Genomic DNA, 20,402 nt, shown 5'->3' on the forward strand with positions numbered 1-20,402 from the left:
ATAATTGGTTTATGTTATGTACAGTACTTATCGAACTGGACAGTAGGGAGTAAGACAATCACGGTTTATTTTGATAAGATGTTAATACGTGATAAGGAAGGTGGTCAGCGTATGTTTATTGTTGTGGTTATCAGCGAATTGCAAATGTGAGTGTTTAAATTGCAAAGTACCGAGCATAAAACTCACGTCCTTGCTTTGATTTACGGTTGTAAACAAAGTCGTAGTACCTTCCTAATGAATAGATAAACATTTTCTTTAGTTGGTGTTTGAATAAAAAAAAATTTAATTACATTTCGGCCACGAAATCAATTTAAATGACGTCATATATGTAATCTATTTTGAGACATTATTTGTAGATTTGATACAAACCTGTGGATATATTTTCATGTTAATCATAAAGTACGGTATTATATTTAGATGTTTCCATATTTTTTTTTCTTTTATGTCATACTTCTTAAATTATCTTACGTTGTATAAAGTTGCTCACAATGAGTTCAAATTATTCTAATATCTTATAAATAATGCTAGCGGTTAACCGCGTGTCAGTTCTTTTGTTTTATAATTACTTCAAAGACAATCTCATTTAAGTATGTGTCTAGAAATGGTTGTTTGGCGGAGTTTTTGTGTGGATTATTATTTCTAAGCTCAAAAATATTTAGAGTAAGTTTTCAGGGTTTTTCTGCTCTCAACCATATTATTTAAGTTATTTTGACTTCATAACTGTTTTGATTGAAAGTAGAAAATTGGCGTCAAGTAACAATCAAATCTTGGGAGCTGTTTATGATTCTCTTATTTAAGAGAAGAAGTAGGAAGGAGAGTCTGACATTTGTCTGACATTTGTGAGACTCTCGTTTCAACTTATTGTCTAATTAAATAAAACATTATTCGGTCAGCGGTAACCTCTTTTTTAGTTACATAAATCATGTTTGTTTGAGATTGCAAGTGAGATGAGTGGCGTTCATGCATCGGGTTGTCTCTCTCCCTAAAATATGGCGAGGGGGCCGATGGCTGGCCATGCGCCATACTCGTGAACGGGTGCTACTTGTGGTGACTGGTCGTACTTGAATTCCTGTATGCGGTAATATTAGTTGTTTCTACTACGTATTTACGTGTTGTTCTCATGAGTATGTAAGTGCGTGCTCCTATTTCACCATGCCCCCTGCTGATAGAGGGCAAATCTTAGTTTTTAATTTATTTTATTATTCTACATTACTCAAGAAGTCTTATGGAACATGGTGTAATGGTTGCAGCTCCTTACAAACGTTGTGTAAAAGAAAAAAAAACTTGGCGATTAAAAAGAGTGGCGGAGAGTTTATTGCCAGTTCTTTTCTTTCGTTCTAGGCCCTTGCCTAAAAGTAGTTATTGCGTCTTAAACCCCATTTTTTCATAATAAATAAAAAAATATCGCAAAATGTGTTGCTAATCGCAAAGCTACGACTGGACAGATTCGAGTATTTTTTTTATTAACCATCTAACTCTTAGTCTAAGTTAGGTTTTTTATGGAAAAATTTCTTTTTTGGGAAAAGGGATACTCTTCTTTAATAAAATCCCAGAGGCTCTTTTATCTCTGCCTTTTAATAAATTTAAGAAATGTATTGAAGAAAAGCTGTGTAAAAAGGCTTACTAAAATGTTAGCGATTATCTAGTTGACAAAAGGGCCTGGGACTAGTGTTGGGCAGTACTTTTAATTAATTTGCTATATTTGTTTTAAATGTTGTAGTATTGTTTGATGATTTGCTTTCTTAAAAGAGTACCGAGAGTTTTTTACGCAGCCTTTTTATTTCGGTCTACACCCTCTGTCTTCTTTGCCGATGAGTAGAGATGCCTACAGGTTCAAATTTAATGTCGTGGAATAAGTGATATCTTATGTTCTGATCTTATATGTTGATGATCTTATGTTCCAAAAAAAACGTATGGACAGAAAAATTTAAAAATATTAAAAAATAGTTTTATTAATAGTTAGGTTTTTATTCCGAAAAAAACGAACAGTCTATGGGGTAACATTGAAAAATGTCTCGTATGTTGGTAGGTAGCTAGTAAAAGAGTGGGCTTAGAAGACAAATCACTAAAAGTCGAAACAAAGTTTGCGGTGGTTTTCATAAATTAGAAAACAGTTTTATGTATTTTTTTAACAAAGTATTTCGTATAGGTATTTCTTTCAAATTATGTTTACGCAGTGGAGACAGTTGAGTTAGTTAAAATTGTTTAATACGACTTACAGTAGAACTCCAATTATCCGAACTCCGACTATCCGAATCGCCGATTATCCGAATCACAAAAAAGACCGCAAAACAGCTGACATTGACGGAGATGTTTAAAAAACAATCATTTTTATTTCTAAACTTGTACGTATATACATTTTAAAACATGTGAAAATTTCATGTTTCTTTCATTTAATTCAATAAAAAAATAGTGCAATATCAAAGCTTTTATTCTCTCCAATGGCAATTTAAAAAAAAATCCGATTGTCCGAATATTTGATTATCCGAATGGGTCCCGGTCCCCATTAATTCGGATAATTGGAGTTCTACTGTAATATACTTCTCCATGACATTTTTTAATAACTTATTAGGTAACATTTTATTCAGTATTCATGATTTAATATTTTTCAACATGCTTTATGAGGTATATATTGTTACTATCGAGTTGTCAGGTTTATCGTGATGGATTAATGACCAGTGACGCTTCTGTTATTTTAAATTCCCTAAAATTAGATTTTAAAAAAGAAACAGAACTTGTATGAGACTGGTATTTAAGTGGCTTCACTGGAATGATAAAATATTATTCTGTTTCGTATATGTACATTTTAAGGTTATTTAAAACGATGAATACGTTTTGAATATAAAAAATCATTCGATTTTCGTGTTTTATTCATATTGAAATTTTTTGAGCAATGTATTGTACTAAAGATAATTGATATTATGATAAATACAAACTATACAAATTACCGTGACCCACGGGTTACTGTATATGAACAGGGGCACCAAAGCGTATTGCTTAAGAAAAAACCTGTGCTTTATTTACCAGAGATGAGATGAGATGAGATGGGATGAGATGAGATGAGATGAGATATCAGGCAATGACTTTTAATATTTTACTCGTGTCTTTTCTGAAGACATCCTATGGATGTCTGATAACAATTATTTCTTCATAGTTTGCTTGTCCAGATATCTGCCAACAAATTGAAATATAAATATCTTTTCATCTATGGTAGTGAATCTTTTCCTTAATTCAATGTCCGATATGTATTTATATAACACTAGGATGTACTTCAGATAATTTGAATTTTATAATCAAACTCTTATAATAAAATAAAATTTTGTGTAAATTTGACAGGTATTTTATATACTAAATTATACTGTATAATATAGCGAAATTTGGCCAAGACCACACCTTTAATGTAGGGTAACAGATAATTTTATATATTGCTCAAAACAATTACGGGAACAAAACTTTAAAGTAGAACTAAACTTTTTACTTAAGGTTTTAATTATTACTAGCCACTAGATAATGTTAAGGCATTGTCGAAGGAAATAAAAAACAAAAGAGCATCGGCGTTTTGGTTAGTAGTCCTATAATAAAGTGGCAGTGTGTCTAGAAACACCTAAAAACAACTTTCTACAACAGTCTTTGAATTTTCATTACTTTCTAATTTCAATCTTTTGAGTATTAATAGAAATTGAAGTGAGCCTTTTGAGTATTGTTATTCATTGAAGCGAGTGAGTTTAGGTCATAATGCCAGATCTGACTGAATTGCATGTCTCCCGAGCTATCGTTTTGCTTGAAGAGGGTCGAACTATGCGTTATGTTGGAAATGATCTAGGAGTAGCCCCTTCTGTTATCTACAGACTTTGGAAGCGATACCGTGAGACGGGAGAATACTCACGTAGGCGTGGTCAAGTTCGAAAGAGAACTACACGTTTGCAAGATCGCTACATCGTCAACTGTGCTTTACGTAACCGCACCACAACTGCAAGAGATCTACAAAATACACTAAGGACGGCTACTGGTGTAGAAATTTCCGACCAGACGGTAAGAAATAGGTTGTTGGAAGCCAATTTGAGATCACGCCGACCAGTTCGGGCTGTGCGTCTAACAATTCAACATAGACAAGCTCGCCGACAGTTCGCGCAAAATCACGCTAATTGGCAACTTCGACATTGGAGGCCAATGCTTTTTACTGACGAATCACGATTCCGTCTAACAAGTTGCGATGGTCGTCTCCGTATTTACAGACGCCCAGGCGAGTGATACAGTTCAGCAGCAGTCCAGGAATATGACAAATTTGGATTATTTGAAAATTGTGATGGTTTGGGGCGGAGTTAGTTTGGACGAGCGCACAGATCTCGTCGTTGTTCCCGGGCGCTTGTGTACTCAAACTTACAATGAAAATGTGCTCGAAGATCATGTTTGGCCCGCAGCATATGGTATGGGCCTAGATTTTCTTTTAATGCAAGATAATGCCAGGCCGCATACTGCAGCCATCACGTCAGATTACTTACGACAGCAGGAAATCCGTGTAATGGAGTGGCCTTCCATGAGCCCTGACCTAAATCCAATTGAACACATTTGGGACTTGCTTGACAGGCGCATCCGGAAGCGTCCGATTGCACCTCAAACACTGCAGCAGCTCACTGAAGCGTTGATTGAAGAATGGGAGCGAATTCCACAAGAAGATATTCGGAGGATCATACGAAGCATGCCGCGTCGTTGTCAAGCCGTGATTAGGGCTCATGGAGGCCACACACGTTACTGAAAGTCACTAAAGACGAATATTCAAACGATATAAGAATATTTCTTTGATGGACCTTTTTTTATCACCAATTAGTTTTTCGTCTACAATGCACATTTTAATTATTTTTTAATAAAAAAAATACAAATTGATTTTTTTTATTAATTGTAGTAATTAACAAATCAACAAGGTAAAAAATAGCGTACAAGTTAATTTAAATCTCATTTTAGTTTAAGCAATAGAAAGGAGAAAAATCTTATTCCGCTAAATAATAATAATAAACCTTTTATTTCATGCAATTTTATCAGGTTACATGTGTAGTTTTAAGAAAGAAAGAAATAATAGTAAAGACATTAATTACACTTGTTTCCAATTAATTTAGAAAATAGTTTAAATGTATAACTAGGTTTGTTTTGCATGAACCCCTCCTCAAGTGAAGGTGAAGGCCTCCTCTAAAGAACTCCATGAGTCTCTATCTTGAGCTATTTGCGGCCAGCAGGTACCAGCTGTTTTTTAGTTGAGTTAAGTATTTCTAGGGATTTAGTTTCTAATTTATTCCGCTAATTGTATATAAATATAATATTTTAAGGTAATTTTGCATAAATGTCGCCTGAAAATTACATTTCATAAAAACACTAGCTGGCACTTTTGATAGCTCATTAACTTGATGTGAACTCAATATCCGGTGTAGTTAATGAATTCCTAATATTACTGAAATGAGACGTGACAATATGCTAATAACTCGAAGGACAAACAAAGAGGATTTAAACTATTATTATATCGTACAAACAACTCAGTAGGACAACTGTTGTCAATAAATACTACTGTTATCTCGTTGTATTTTCATGTTAAGAGAGACAATACTGAATTGCTTTTGTTTTTCTAAGAACTGGGTCAGGTGAATTTACAAGACTTTTTGGTTGTAGGTACATACATACTCTCGAGAAAGTTATAAGAGACTCCAACTTTGATTTCTGTCATGTTTGCCATTTAAAACCTTTAGGCATCAGTACGTCTTTTCAATAAGTGTTTTTATAACGATTTTTTTAAATGGAGTTTATGCCATTCAATATTATTTGACACTCCCAATTTCCCTTTTATCCCTTAATAAATTTGCAAGAATGTTAATTTGATTTTTTAATAGCATTAATTTGTTGCACGTTCCGTCACTGCACATTTTATTTTTTTTTATTTATTTTCTTTTTTCTTTTTTTACAGAGAGCGGGAAATCAGTCTCATCACCACGCAGGTGAGTTATTTTTGTAATAAACAGGTAAAAACGAGGTAAATCGCATATGTAGAGTAGAGAGTGGAGAAAGGTCATACAAAAAGTAGTTAAAAGAAATAGGTACATAGTAGTGTTTAATCATCCGGGTTAGCGATACCATCTACGTAAGCTTTTTAATACCTCCGACGAATTATCTAGAAAACATTTATAAAAAAAAATATAAAAAAAAACACCGTTAGACTTCTTCTTATACGTTAAAGATATTCTTTACAAAAAGCGATACGACACTGTGGGACACAAAATTACAATACAAACAGAATTGAGCCATGCGATATCGAGTATTGCGCACTTGTTAAAAGATTGGCGATCTGCGTAAGACAAGAGGGATCAAATTTGAGCATTTAATTTATTAATTTTCAAAATAATGCTTAATTGACTCGGCAGTTTCATGTGTCATTCATTTGATTAATATGATTAATTTTTCGTTGTTCCTGTATTTAAAAATACTATGTCACTTATTAAGAATTATAATTTTTTGTTCATTCTCTTGATTGGTATCAAAAAATAAGAGATTTTGTTTTCACAGTTGATTCAGTTCGATTCCCAGACGAGACAAGTATTTTTTTAGAAAATCAATCTATGGAGTAATACCTATTTACTTTTCAAAATAAAATAAAGTCTTGTTACAGCAAAATATTCCGTAGTCTTGGGACGACCTTTATACTTATAAAGAAATTTATGTAAAGCCATACAATACAATGTATACAAAGGTTTCTCATAATTTTCGTAATTTTAATTATTTCTTGGCAATTTGTTTGCGTTGCCTTGCTTCTTTAGTTGTGAAATTATTCTATTTCCACCGTAGTAGCTATTTTTAAATTCAATTACATATATGAAATAACAATTCCTGTTACTATTCCACTGTTTTTGGTGTGTTGAAAACTGACGATGTAATTGTATCAAGTATTTTTAAAACAGTGTAAGATAACAAATAATGAGTTTTAAGAGCCTAATAGACTATACATAGGCTTCTGTCTGACCTTTTTTTAAATTATTTATTTGAGAGAAACGAAGAATATACATTAAATAATTGAACGACCTAAGTTGTTGTTCTTATAATAATGTTGAAGATAATTAATAATTTATTTGACGTTTGCATGCCTATTTATATATGGCTGTGCGGAGTTTATATTTTATTAATCTGAATATACCGCTTTATTTTATACAACTACTACTACTACAAGCTCATGCTAAATGCGTGGTGGTTTTTTTTGTATATGACTTTTACAATTTTTGGTAAACACGACTTTTACGTTACGTTGCGCGTTACTTACTGCGATTACTTATTTTCGAAAAGTTCCGTTGTAACTTTGTGATAAGATCTGAAGGCGGCGTTAGTAATGGCCTTAATCATCTTTAAAGGTATCAAGATATGTTTCTGGCAACTTATAACTGGATTTGATGAAACTTATATGAAGTTATTATTACTTCGGAAGTAACCTAATGTTCACTTTTGAAATAGCTCGTCAAACGGAATTTGATAAAAATTCTAAGTATATATATCCTTTAATAATAAAAATCTTATACTAAGTAGGTTTTATAATTTATATATGTATTTAAACAGCTGCACCGCGATTTATTACTTAGCCTAGTTTTATAGAAGCTAAATATTCAATTTTGATATGATACTAACAACTAAATGATTCACACTTTGTTGTTATATTTTTTATTTATATAGAGTTCGTGCTTCAGGTGCACTTCTCGCAGTTATCTCTTCCATAGAACAAAGACATACCATCGCCAAATCGATACTAATGTGCGTAGTTTAGAACTGTAGCACGTCCCACCCTCCGCTTTATTCGTAATGTCAAGTTCACTCCCTACATTCATTGCGCTTATATATATATTTGTATAGTTTTATGTATATAACTCCTTATAATTCTTAGCTCCAAACGGAAATTCCTCCATCCTTCAACCGTTCCTCCAATTCTTCCATCAAATTAAAGATGTTTATATCTAAATCAGATATAAAACATCTGAACAAAGTACGATTTAATAAATCATTTCGCTATTTATTTTCAAAGCACGCAGAGTTCTTCCTTTATTGAATAAACAAAAGATAATTGAAAGATATGACGTATACGTACAAACGTCAATAAGTAAAATTAAAGTGGCTTTTATTCTTGGATAAACACATTAACTAAAATTAGTATCTAAAATCGTTAGAATATAAATATTATCCGTTGCAAGAACAGTTTTTAAGTTTTTCTCATTAAATATACTAACCCTAAGGCTGTGGGTTCGCACCCCAGCTACTAATAGTTTTTTCCATGTGCATGATTATTACGCTCGTGTGGTAAGGACCGTAACGAAACAGACATATCTTACACAAAGATAATTCGTGTCAGGCACATAATGTTGATCACTTATTTGAACTACATATGAACATGTCATATCTCCACGCCCCATTGGGCTTAGAAATACCTAGTGTAATAGATTTTCAGATTGCACTAACGTCTTTCATTAGATCAATCCAATCATAGCCATCATTTATGAAAAGTATATTGCGCTCTTTTCAACTAAAGTAGACTTTCTTTGCTTTTTGTTTACGCTGTGATGAAAATGGACAGATGCGTACTTTAGTTAAAGCGACGCAATTGGACTGATTTAGTTTTTATGACAAACAGTTGCTAACTTTGCTTGAAGATACCTAAGTAATTATATATACCACATGAAAACTGTTTCAATCCATTTACTGTTAATGCGACGAATTTTTATATAATGTATGAATGATATGATATGTACGATACAAACAATATCCAATGACCAATTCATATGACTAATAATTTCAAATGTAAAATTCCTTTAGGGACAAATTTCCGCGCCATTGTGTGGCAGAAAATGAGAACGAACAATTGTACTTACACATTTTCTTGTAATGAATGATTATTATAAGCCTTATTACTATAGAAAGGTCACTAATAGTGTACGCCCTGTCAAGTATCTCCAAAATTGCGTGACGTATTACTTGAAACGTGAACGCACCCTTACCAGTATGTTATGGACACTTTTTGATGTTAGGATTTTTTATATAAATCGTTATCGGTTACTAAAATTAAATTACAGATGTAAAGCTTCGTTAATGAGCCCTTGAACAGTGCGCCAGTATCAATATGCAATTAATTGGGAAGACGAAATCAATTTGTTTACGCGTTCAGATGCACTTTAGATATTATATGAGTGAAACGTGATGATTCGTGTTTAGTAGGTACTCGGACTTTGGGAACATTGGTATTATTAAAAAAAACATTAATTGTTATATCTAAATTTTAATTAATACTCGATACGTAGTTTGGTATTTGTTCTTTTCTGTCAAATTTGTCTTTTGATGAAACATTGCAACACTGATTTTGGTTTTAGACTTTCGGTAAATTATCATGTCATTTTTAGAAATGTGTCTTAGTGGAAACATAATTATAAATTAAAAAAGAAATAAAATTAAAGTATAAACAAGGTTTTATTCATAAATTGTTAAATCGTGTTTTGTCGCGGTTATTAATTTTAAAAGTGAAACGTTAGTGATAAGGACAAACAGATACTGAAGACTTATGATTAGCATGACTAGATATTACATAATGTACACTTATTTTATATATTTTATCTTTATAAAGACAATACATTGAATAAATGGCAAACCCGACACGTCTTAAGAACAGTTTATAATCAATATTATTCCATTATGTAAATTAAAAAGACATATATTTATTACTATATTTCGTAACAAAATTATGAATACTATAAAATGAGGTCATTTGAAATGTATTAACCAACTTAATAAAAACGGAGACTTACTAGAGAAGTATTTAAAAAGATTTTATATAGATATTTTAATAATAATATAAGTAATTAATAAGATTCTTACTAAATTACACGGTTTGTTAAGCTTTTAAAAATAATACTATTTTTATATTTCTACGTAGTTGCACACAAATGAACGCAAAAATTCACACAATATTCTGGACTGATATAGGCAGTTAATTTTTTCATATGTAGTACTATTCTGAAGTTCGTATCCGTCCTAAACCTTATTGCAAAAATCAACACTTGCAATACGACGCAGTCTGCGACTGGGGACATACCCTATAGATTCCTATATCACAAAGCACAATAATATAAGCGCTATCGGTCGCGTGCTCATATTCCACGCGACCAATATTATGATTCGCGTATAATATTATAATGAAGTCTGCCTTCTCGTTCCCTCTCTTATTTATATTGCTAACTTAGTATTCCCACGGTTGCCGTGAGTGTATGACGCGTCGCGACAGACATCGTCGTAATTATACGATAAAACTTGGTGACTTAAAGAAATTGTGTAAATTTGTGGGCATGTATTAAACCCGGATTTCAAATTGAGCTTTAAATGTTCAACAATTACAAGATAACGTGTTGTTATGAGCACATGCATCTTGGCGCATTGCTGTTGTTTACAAAAATATTTGCTCCAAGTATTAATCGCAAGCTGAATATTGTTAAAATATTTATCACCCATTCATTGGTGCCAAATAATTGTTATAAATTATACAGCTGCTATTTATTTTAGATTTAAAATAAATTGTGTATTAAATTTATAAGTATAACATGTAGTATCTCAAAACTAACATTTTATTAAGAATACGTTAGGGATTTTAATAACAGAATTAGTCATATAAGTATCTATAATGATCAGTATTTGATTTTTCATGGTTTTACGTAGTACAAGAAGTGCATTATTTCTACCTTACAATAATCTTTAGCAAATATTTACAACGCTGCAGAGATATGCAAAGTCCGCTACTATTAGTGTTTGTATTGGTGTTATTAATTCAATATATAATACAAAATACTATTCAAGACACACAGAAGATATCGAGGGTTTTGAAATAAATTTTATATTACGTTTGAAGGTTACTAAAAAGATTGCAGATAAACACTATTGTAAAGGTAGTCATGTTGAATGGAGTGCTAAATAATGAACCTGTTCCTTTATATGGGAAACGATCTCAATTGGTTAGTCTCAAATGAAAACGGTCGGCACTTGCAGTAGTTAATCGTATAAATGTCAATTTGTATACATCTTTCTTCTTCTCCATCTTCGTAGTTTTACAAATAACACCTTGAATAATAGAAATAAATAGACCTCTAACCTTAAACGAAAATAAATGGATAAGCTGAGATAGGGCGTGAGTAAAAGTATAATGTATAGGCCAATTTTTTTTTGGTATTTTTGAGTTATATTTTCGTTTTATTCTGTAATTCAAAGTATAAAAGGATAAGTCGTGAACCGACCCTGATATTTTTTGTATATTTCGTTGGCCTTCGAATATTTTAAAGGTACCTTGTGCACTTTAATCGTATTTATTGACATACGATTTCTCCATCATCCATAATATACAAGTGTGACACGTCTATGATATGTTTTTACTCATAGTTTTTCATTGACAACCACTATTCAGGTTCTAGTTAGGTCATAGATTAATAATAATAAAAAATCGTCAGCATCAGACAGTATACTATGATACATATAATCTTATATATAAAATACATAATCTATATAATCTTGATATGCTTGCTTTGCTTTGTTGTATATATTTTTTAATTGAAATAGTAATTAATAAATCATTAGCATTGCGATTATTTGGCACTGTTTTTTTAACTATTCGCCATTAATACTTGTTGTTAATTACCAGAAATATAAGTTCAAGTATTAATCTGGAACAAACTAGTAAAAATGTAAGTGATATCAATAAATAAAAATGCGGGCAATAACAAGCTTTTTTAGTAAGAGTCGATCCCGACATAATTCCGCGTCACTGGATGATGATGATAATTCTCTCAGTGATGTTTTGAACTATGTTCCGAAGCCCAAAGAAGCACCAATAGAGACGAATAGCCCCAGTAAAGCAATTCCTATTGAACGAAGAAGCTCTTGCAATAGAAGTTATCGTGCAGGGTCATCGAGGTCCTCTGAGCGTAGGTCCTACGAGCGTTCGATAAGTCCTAAAGATCGACCGATCTTCCCTTCCTCGTTTGATGGTCATCAAGACTACAGTTGCGTGCATTATACTCATCATGGAGAAAGAAGACGCAGATATGACGAGGATACTAATTGCTCAAAAAGTCTACAGAGCTCCCGCCATGATTACCGATATTTCGTATCGCCTCTTTTCGATGATGTTATGGACGAAGTACAGGAGAATGAGTTTGATAAATGTGAACAGTACGGTGAAATAAGCTTCAGTCTTAATAACTCTCAAATCAATCAAAAGGAAAGTGTCGATAGCAAAAGTTTCTTGAAAAAAGTTACGGAGACCGTAACTCGTAAAACTAAAACTGAAAGACGTGGGTCTAGCTCCGGAGGCAGTAGTTACAAGAATTCGATTCACGAATTGATACGAACATTTTCCAAAAAAGTAGGTCACTGGCGCCACGATCGGGGTGAAGGTCGACGAGGGTCATGCGCTGTCCCCGTGACCACATCTATTGAAGACGTTGAATCCACGAAATACCGATCTCGTTCGAAATCTTTGGATGCTCACTTCATACACAAGCTTCCTGGTCATTCGATTCTAGACGATTGCGGCGCTACATATGCAATATTTGATGAAATCGTAAGAGAAGGTAAAATTAAAACATATTTAATAATAGCGAGGCTAGAAACTGAAATAAACCAAAATTAAGCGTTTCACAGTTGCTTTGGATACGATTTACATTCTAAAATTGCTATAAATTATTTTAGTATATATTATGAGCGTCACCCTTCTATATATGGACCAGTTGGCCTAGGCATTGAATGTAAAATGTAAATGACCTTTATCTAATTTCCTGCGTCCAAGATGTTTGTAAACCTTTAGTAATATCGCCTATTAATAATACAAATAAGCAGGTTATGCGGAATGTATAAGACAGTATGTATCTTTTGATTAGTAAAATATCGTCAATTGGATTATTCCTAGATTTGAACGAAGTGAAAAGTGATTTAAGACTTAAAAACTGTGAAAATTATTAAAAAAAATCTATATATATTTTCGTTCGTTTATTAAATGATTTCTACTAAATTATATAATACACATTTTTTGGATTACATGATTCTGTGGCCGCGGTATTTGTGGGTTTATAGAGATTATTTAACACTTGTATTTAATGTGGGTATTTTGCTCTGCGGCACGCTCTAACAGATACAAGACTTTTTACATATTAATATTTATTATACTTTAATATCATATATGTATTTAAAATGGTTCCCGAGAACCTAATCACGTAGGTCGGTTATGCGTGGTATTTTCGCGTCGGCCTTGGAGATCAATAATTATGTTATTTTAAGACTAATTAAAATAAACTTGCATTATATGTATTTGTCTTTTATGCGTTAAATGATTTATGTTGCTATTACAATAATTAGTTTTACTCAAACAACCCGCAGGATGATGGGGTAATACATGACTTAACTCCAACTTCTATGTAAATTTATTTACGTCAAAAAAGTATAATATAATTATTATCAATAAAGTATTTTTTATACTCTTTGAATTTAACAGAAACAAACGTTTTTTATAAATATTTATTTGATTAAAAAAAACGAATTGTATATGTATTAAATCTACTTCATTTATTAAGTAGTTTAAAATAATATTGAAATTAAATTACACCTGCAAAACAATATATAAAAAAATAATCTACTGCGATTAATTTTTATTTGTATAAATTTTTCATTTAACAAACTTAATAATACATGGATTTTCATTTTTTTCTCTATATAAGTAAGAAAAATAATTGTGTCTTTTATTTTCTTTTGAATAATTTTGCATTTTCAGACAGCAATTTATCTTAACAGATTAAACTAGTTTTTCCATAAAAATGCAAACATGAAATCAAATCAATCGTTCACATTACTAGGTTTCAGAGCGTTGGTGCAAATGAAATCTGTTTTACAGTATTTCTTTGTCTTAAACATGTTTTTTTTTACTCGAGAAATGGCCGTACGATTTACAAACGTTTAAAGAACTTCAGTGACTTTCTTTTCATGACTCATATTGTGGAAATAAACGCGACTAAACGTTTTACTATACTGTTTATTAATGACTTTATATTGAACAGTGATTAGAATCCACGCGGTGTATATTGTCTTAAAACCATTGAATTTAAATTTGGTAACCTTTGTGATTGTTAGTCATTACTTTAAGTTATATTCAAAAGATTCAAAGTCACTCACAAGGTCAAGTAATGACCTACATAATAAATGACAAATTGCGATATCGAAATAAGTATTAAAAAACAAAAACATTATCAGTAATATATGTAAGGTCTAATGATCTTGCCGTGCCTAATACGAGTGGAAAAAAATATTTTCTGAGTAAAATTATGAAAAAAGAAATCTACCAAACACGCCTATATAATTACAAATAGATTTTATTTCAACATTTTCGCCCACTCATTACTGGCGAAACTTCTACATATTCTGGTGTGTTAGGCCTTATTAGTGTTACTTTACTTTTAGTAACAATAAAACATCGACTTAGGTTCCTTCCATAATAGGGCGTGCCAATTTTCAATAAGCCGGCAACGCATTTACGAGCCGTCTGACTTTGAAAGTGTCCATAACAATCAGCCTGCCTGCAAAACAGAGATCTAATGAAAACTTTTTTTAAATACCAACGATTTTTTACATATAAAAGGTATCATATCATGTATGAAGTTGAATTTAAAGAATGATATTGTTCAATGAATGCCTGGTCTGTGAGATTAATGCGATCTTTAAATTAAATTAACCCGAATAACTCACGGTTCGCACCATGTCCGTGAATTACGCGCTAAAAGTCAAATCAACATTGCATTATAGAAGTGAAATATAAACACTTTGAAGAGTAATTACGTTTCGATTTCTAATTTATATAATTTTAATCGTATAAATTGTACGGACACTTTTTGTCGGAAACATATTTTGCAATTTGGAAATTCGGCACAATTACGCTACTATTTGGTTCTTTTAAACATTTTTTTAATGTTGAGTTAGTATGTTTTGTCTCGTTTATTAAGCTATTGCATAGATTTTATCGCGGGCTTTGAGCACGGCGACCGAATCAAGAAATTCCGTAACGAAAATAACCTAACACACGATTTTGAAATATAGGTGCGTCCAGTACGAGTTAGAGCGGGACAGAACGCATACTGCGTCTCACATCGAGTAGATAGTAGATAGATTGAATTCATATCAAATAAATTATTTAAAAAATACTGTATAAATAAAAAATTATAATTGTTGATAAAAAATGCTTTACCGCGGCAGTCTCCGAGTGCCACACGTTTTTTTTAAATTTTTAAATTCTTAAGAGGAACTCAAATGCTGGCTTAATGTACGTTTATAAATAAAATTATGAAGATTTTACTTAACAAACATCATAAGTACCTTTTAACAACAACGATGCTTCAAATAACGTCGAAGAGCATTATTAAATATTAATGTAAAATATTATTAAATTATTATCCAAGGTATATAACATAGTTTATTATATCTATTACCAGATTTAGTGCTAATTTTTACTCTGAATTAAAACATTAAAAGTTATTTTTTTTGTACTTATCCGGTTGAAAAAGCAAAAAACTTGACGATTGAAAAGAGTGGCGGAGAGTTTATTGCCAGTTCTTCTCTTCCGTTTTACGCCCTTGATTTGAGAACTTGCAGTAAATGTAAATTCACAATTTAATTTATGTGACGTTCATAAGTGTTATTGTTTACCTATATGAATAAAGTAAATATTTTTGTTTTGTTTGTTGAGATCATCTGTACTGCTCGTTCAGCATCTTAAAATCGGATTATTTAGCGATCGGATGTGAACTCTTAATGTCTGTGAAGTAAAGAAGTTGGCATATCATTTTCCAGTAAAAATAATTCGGATTAGCCGACACATAACAAATTAATGATGATATAGAAATTTGTTCACTGGTCATATTCAAAGTAAATGTGTACATTACGGGCTATTGGCTCTTACTACTTGAGTGGATTCTCTAGGATTGTTCATTGAGGATTGAAAATTCGGTATTCAATGAACAATCCTTAATCGGAACTTTCCTAAATCGGAATAATCCTAAGTCGGAAAAATTTATATAAATAAAAATTAATAGCAGTAGATTATTTTTTTTATTTATTTCTTTAACTTTGAGGAAGGTTTTTATCTGTTAAGTTTATTACAGCTACAGTATTATGACATTCGAAAGAAGTTTTGTTTTAACTCATTATATGTAATGGTTATAGGTAATTCAAAAACCTTTTCAGTTTTTCTATATATAAAGATACTCTTGAAGTTTTCATCTCATGATTCCTCTCTCTGTTTCAAAAATATAGCTCAGGTGTAAGAGTCAAAGTTGAATCTTTTTTGCATATTTTCGTTATTGATTTCACTATTTTTATTCAGGTCATTTACGAAGGACCACCTCGCAAGAAGCAGAAAAGCGTCGGTCGTCACTAGGCAACGTACCTCCGGCGAGACATCGAGCGTCTGATGCTTCATTGGATCCACATCACGCTGCCATATTATTCCGTAATGCCAGAGGAGTAAGTCAGTTAATAGCTACACTAGAATGTTTAATTGTAAACTTCTAAGAGTTTAAAGTGAATGTGAAAGTTATGAAAATAATTAAAAAGTAATAATATGAATTCCGTCATTAATATTTTAAAGAAATAGCAAAGATGCTCAGATCACATGCAATCTTAGTTAATCTCGAAGAAGCTTAGTTGAACGTACAGTTTGGAAAATTCTTTTGACTTCGGTTTTCTCTACTTACGTGTGCAACTGACGTTTATGAGAGTTGCAAACAGTGAGCAATTTAATGGGAATCTATCAATTTCTCACAAATTATTAATTCCATAACTTGTATAGAGTAAAATTTAAAATATATAAAATATTATTATATTATAGGCCTGACTGATATTAGACCATAATATTTTGCGATTCTAATATTGCATAATCAAAATTAGTTGCTATTTGTTAAAATTATTAAATATGCATTATTTCATAGTACATATTATCCATTATGTAAATTAGCTGCTAAGGTAGCTGAACATAAACTATGTGCTCACCGGGATTCCATTATCTGTCTTTAGAATCGTCGATTCATATCCGCAGTACTAGGAATTCCCTATCTTCATCTATTGTTGCTTACAAATATAAAATGCACATCTTAAAGAACAAATTTAACAGCAACAGCAAATTTACAACCACCTTACGATTCAATTTTTTCCATCAAACAATTAAGAATCAAATCTGTTTTTGTAATATGATAAAATATTCATTAAACTTTGAGACTTAGTCGCTGATAAAAGTTATATTTCAGCTTCCAGTGGTGGATCCCTTCATACAGAAAGCTAACTTGTCGGATCTAGGTAAGTTATTTAATTTATTTTATGTTAATTTTTAACAAAGTTAATTATTTAAAATAATATACGTAAAGAGAGAAACGGTTCGGTTTAGAGGTGTTTTAGAGTATTATTTCGGCAACGCACTCGCGAGCCCTCTGGCATTGAGGGTGTCCATGGGCGGCGGTATCACTTAACATCAGGTGAGCCTCCTGCCCGTTTGCCCCCTGTTCTATAAAAAAAATAAATAAAAAATATCCTTAATCTAAGACGAAGAAGTCAAGAAGCTAAGTTGCGTTTTATTTATGTTCTAGGTTAAATGGTTGAACATATTGCATTAGTATTACCAAAAGCAATAAAAGAGTTAACGTTTTAATCGTTTCTGTAAAAGTAATCATTATCTTGTTTATTTTGCGTTCGGTCGTTAAAATTTATGATGTTTATAGATAATATATCATTTTAGTTTTTTATTTTACGAATTTGGACGTATATATAGTGTTGAAATATGAAGTATATAGTCAGAGAAGGAGATCAAACGTGGATTCGCTGCTCGAAGAGGTTAATATTTGCAAAAGGTTCGGTTATTCAATTAAAATACGTGAAAATTTAAAAATCTCCGCTGGAGATTTCGCTTATAAAACTTTGATTTCTGTTATTCCCGGTGACATGAGGGGTAACGGTGAATTTAGCGGTATAAGGTTTTGTTTCGTCAAGATTGGCAAACCCTCACACCTGGCTCACAACATATATACCTAGTCTTGCCATAAATACTGAAACAAAGAAAAAAATTTTTTTTCTGTTGCAAATAACATTTATTACTTTTACAGTGTGTTAGTTTAATACATAAATAAAAAACAATTTATAATATAAAAAGCTTATTCGAAGTGGTCTCCATTGGGTGCGATACAGTCCTTAAAACGTTGAGGCCAGTTATCGATAGAAGCACGCACTCTTTCCATGGGAAAAATCTTCACTGCCAATCGTAAGGATTGTCTTAGGGCCTCCAAATTATTATGCCGTTTAGAGCAAGCCATACTCTCTAAAACTGACCATAAATCATAATCTAGCGGATTAAGATCGGGACTAGACGACGGCAAGTCTTCAGCGCTGATAAAGTCCGAAACGTTCATTTTCAACCAAGACTGCGTAGACCGAGCTTTATGACCCGTTGCAGAGTCTTGTTGGAAGGACCATTCTTTGTTATTGAAAATGGTGTTATTAATGGTAGGGGAGCCCACGATGCTAAATGGGGATTTACTCGAGCGTCGTGGAGACCTATTGGGTTGCAAAGCTTAGATGATAAGAAGAAAAAAATGTTATATGATATATACCTTTTCATCGGTGGGGAAAGCGGCTATAGATGTTTAAATATGTAAAAAAAAACTGTTGCATGGACATACTCGAGCGCGTCAGATATTGATAGCATCAATGTCCTACGTATTTTTAATAATGTACGTATGTTAATCTGATCATTTGCATGATGGGGGTGGTTGTACGTAAGGGTTAAAAATGAAAAAAAAAAAATTTAATCGAGCGCGTCAGGTTTTCTAAGGGGGTGTTAAGTGCACCAAAACAAAAGCTCTCATTCAATAATCTGACGATTTCGATTTGACGCAAACTCGCAGCCATTATTATAATGTGCAAAAAAAAATCGCCATTTTGAAATACTCGAGCGCGTCAGATTAAGATATATATGGTTCAGATTTATATTCTAAACGTACTGTCTCATAATCTGACGATTATCTAGAGGGATTTGCCTGATCTGACAAAAAAAATATTAGAAAAACGGTTTACCCTAAAGGCCATCCCTGCAATTCCATTCCTGGGCGCTTAAAATTGTACTTATGAGCTTGCTGAGTTCAAATAAATAATATTTCTATGCGTTTGAGTTCTTCCAGCTCGAAAGTCTGATAGAAGTTTCATAGAACACTATTTTTGAAATTTTCAAAGCCCAATAACTTTTGAATGGATCAAGCAATTTTCCCGCGGTTGACGGCGATCGACGCATTTTTAAGCTCTAATTATTTAATTTCATCAAAAACGATAATCCGATATGAAATGTCGAAGTTATGTGATAGAAACACTTTTTTCGGTTTTCTTTCGTTCACGATATCTCTCGAACGAATCAACCGATTTTGACCAGTTTGGTGGCGATCGACGTCGTTTTTCAAGCTTAAAGGTGGATTAGTTTTTTGAAGTTGATGGATAAAGCCGTTTAAAAGTTATTGCAAAAAAACACTTTCAAAATAACAAATTGTTATTTTTTTAGATTTTTCAAAATTTCTCAAAATCTATCGGTCCGAATCGGTTCAAATTCACATGAAATCTAATTTTGAGGGAAACGCAGAGAAGGAAATGTAGGCATCACGCAGCTGCACGCGTTTATCGCACGAACTTTATCGACGAAATTTTGTTATTTCGGCTTGCGGAAATCGTCAGATTATATATTTTTCAATATACTTGAATTATTTCATTCAAAATAAAAAAAAAATTAGCTACGCTCGAGAATGTCAAGATGACGTTTTTTTTTACAACTTTGCTGCCCTCCCCTCTCTTTAGGTCACTCTCAAATTGTCAGATTAGTGGAATATACACTTTTTAGGATGTGACTAACTCACACTACCTTAATCTGACGCGCTCGAGAATGTCTGATGATCAATTTTTTTTTACTAATCTGATCCTGTATCCTTCACGGGCGGCCTTATATATGGGCCTCATATTTGGTGGAGGTACTTAACCGGGTACAAGGTATCCCCCTGTATATTAATCTGCCGCGCTTGAGTAAATCCCGAAATCCCCTCTTGGGCTCCCCTACTATAAATGGCTTCACTACCTTCTCAAGGATGGTATCTTGATTCACTTGTGCCGAAGTTTTGATACCTTTTTCACAAAAGTATGACTCAGTCACTCCTTCATAGCTAATACCCCACTAAACCATCACTGAAGTCGGATAGTTCCCACGTTGCACACTGCGACTTATTGGGAAGCTTCCTTAGAGCTTTGAGCACAAATACAGTCATTTTGTTTGTTAAAATGTTGCTCGATTGTAA

The 20,402-nt window shown here is 32.4% G+C and overlaps 1 protein-coding gene across 2 annotated transcripts in view; it reads left to right on the forward strand.

Moving 5' to 3' along the window:
- The window catches only part of LOC110999056 (5'-AMP-activated protein kinase subunit gamma-2), a 49,552-nt gene that overhangs the window by 13,019 nt on the left and 16,131 nt on the right, over nucleotides 1–20,402 (forward strand). Inside the window, exons 8-10 of one of the 2 annotated variants that reach the window (XM_022267947.2) lie at nucleotides 5,951–5,981; nucleotides 16,412–16,551; nucleotides 17,331–17,379. In XM_022267947.2, the coding sequence (XP_022123639.2) occupies nucleotides 5,951–5,981; nucleotides 16,412–16,551; nucleotides 17,331–17,379 (220 nt within the window). Of the gene's footprint in view, nucleotides 1–5,950; nucleotides 5,982–11,689; nucleotides 12,621–16,411; nucleotides 16,552–17,330; nucleotides 17,380–20,402 lie in introns of those variants that run through there. The other variant, XM_045634072.1, reaches the window with a different exon arrangement.

Source organism: Pieris rapae, chromosome Z (genome assembly GCF_905147795.1).
Source record: "Pieris rapae chromosome Z, ilPieRapa1.1, whole genome shotgun sequence".
NCBI classification, from domain to species: Eukaryota; Metazoa; Arthropoda; class Insecta; order Lepidoptera; family Pieridae; genus Pieris; species Pieris rapae.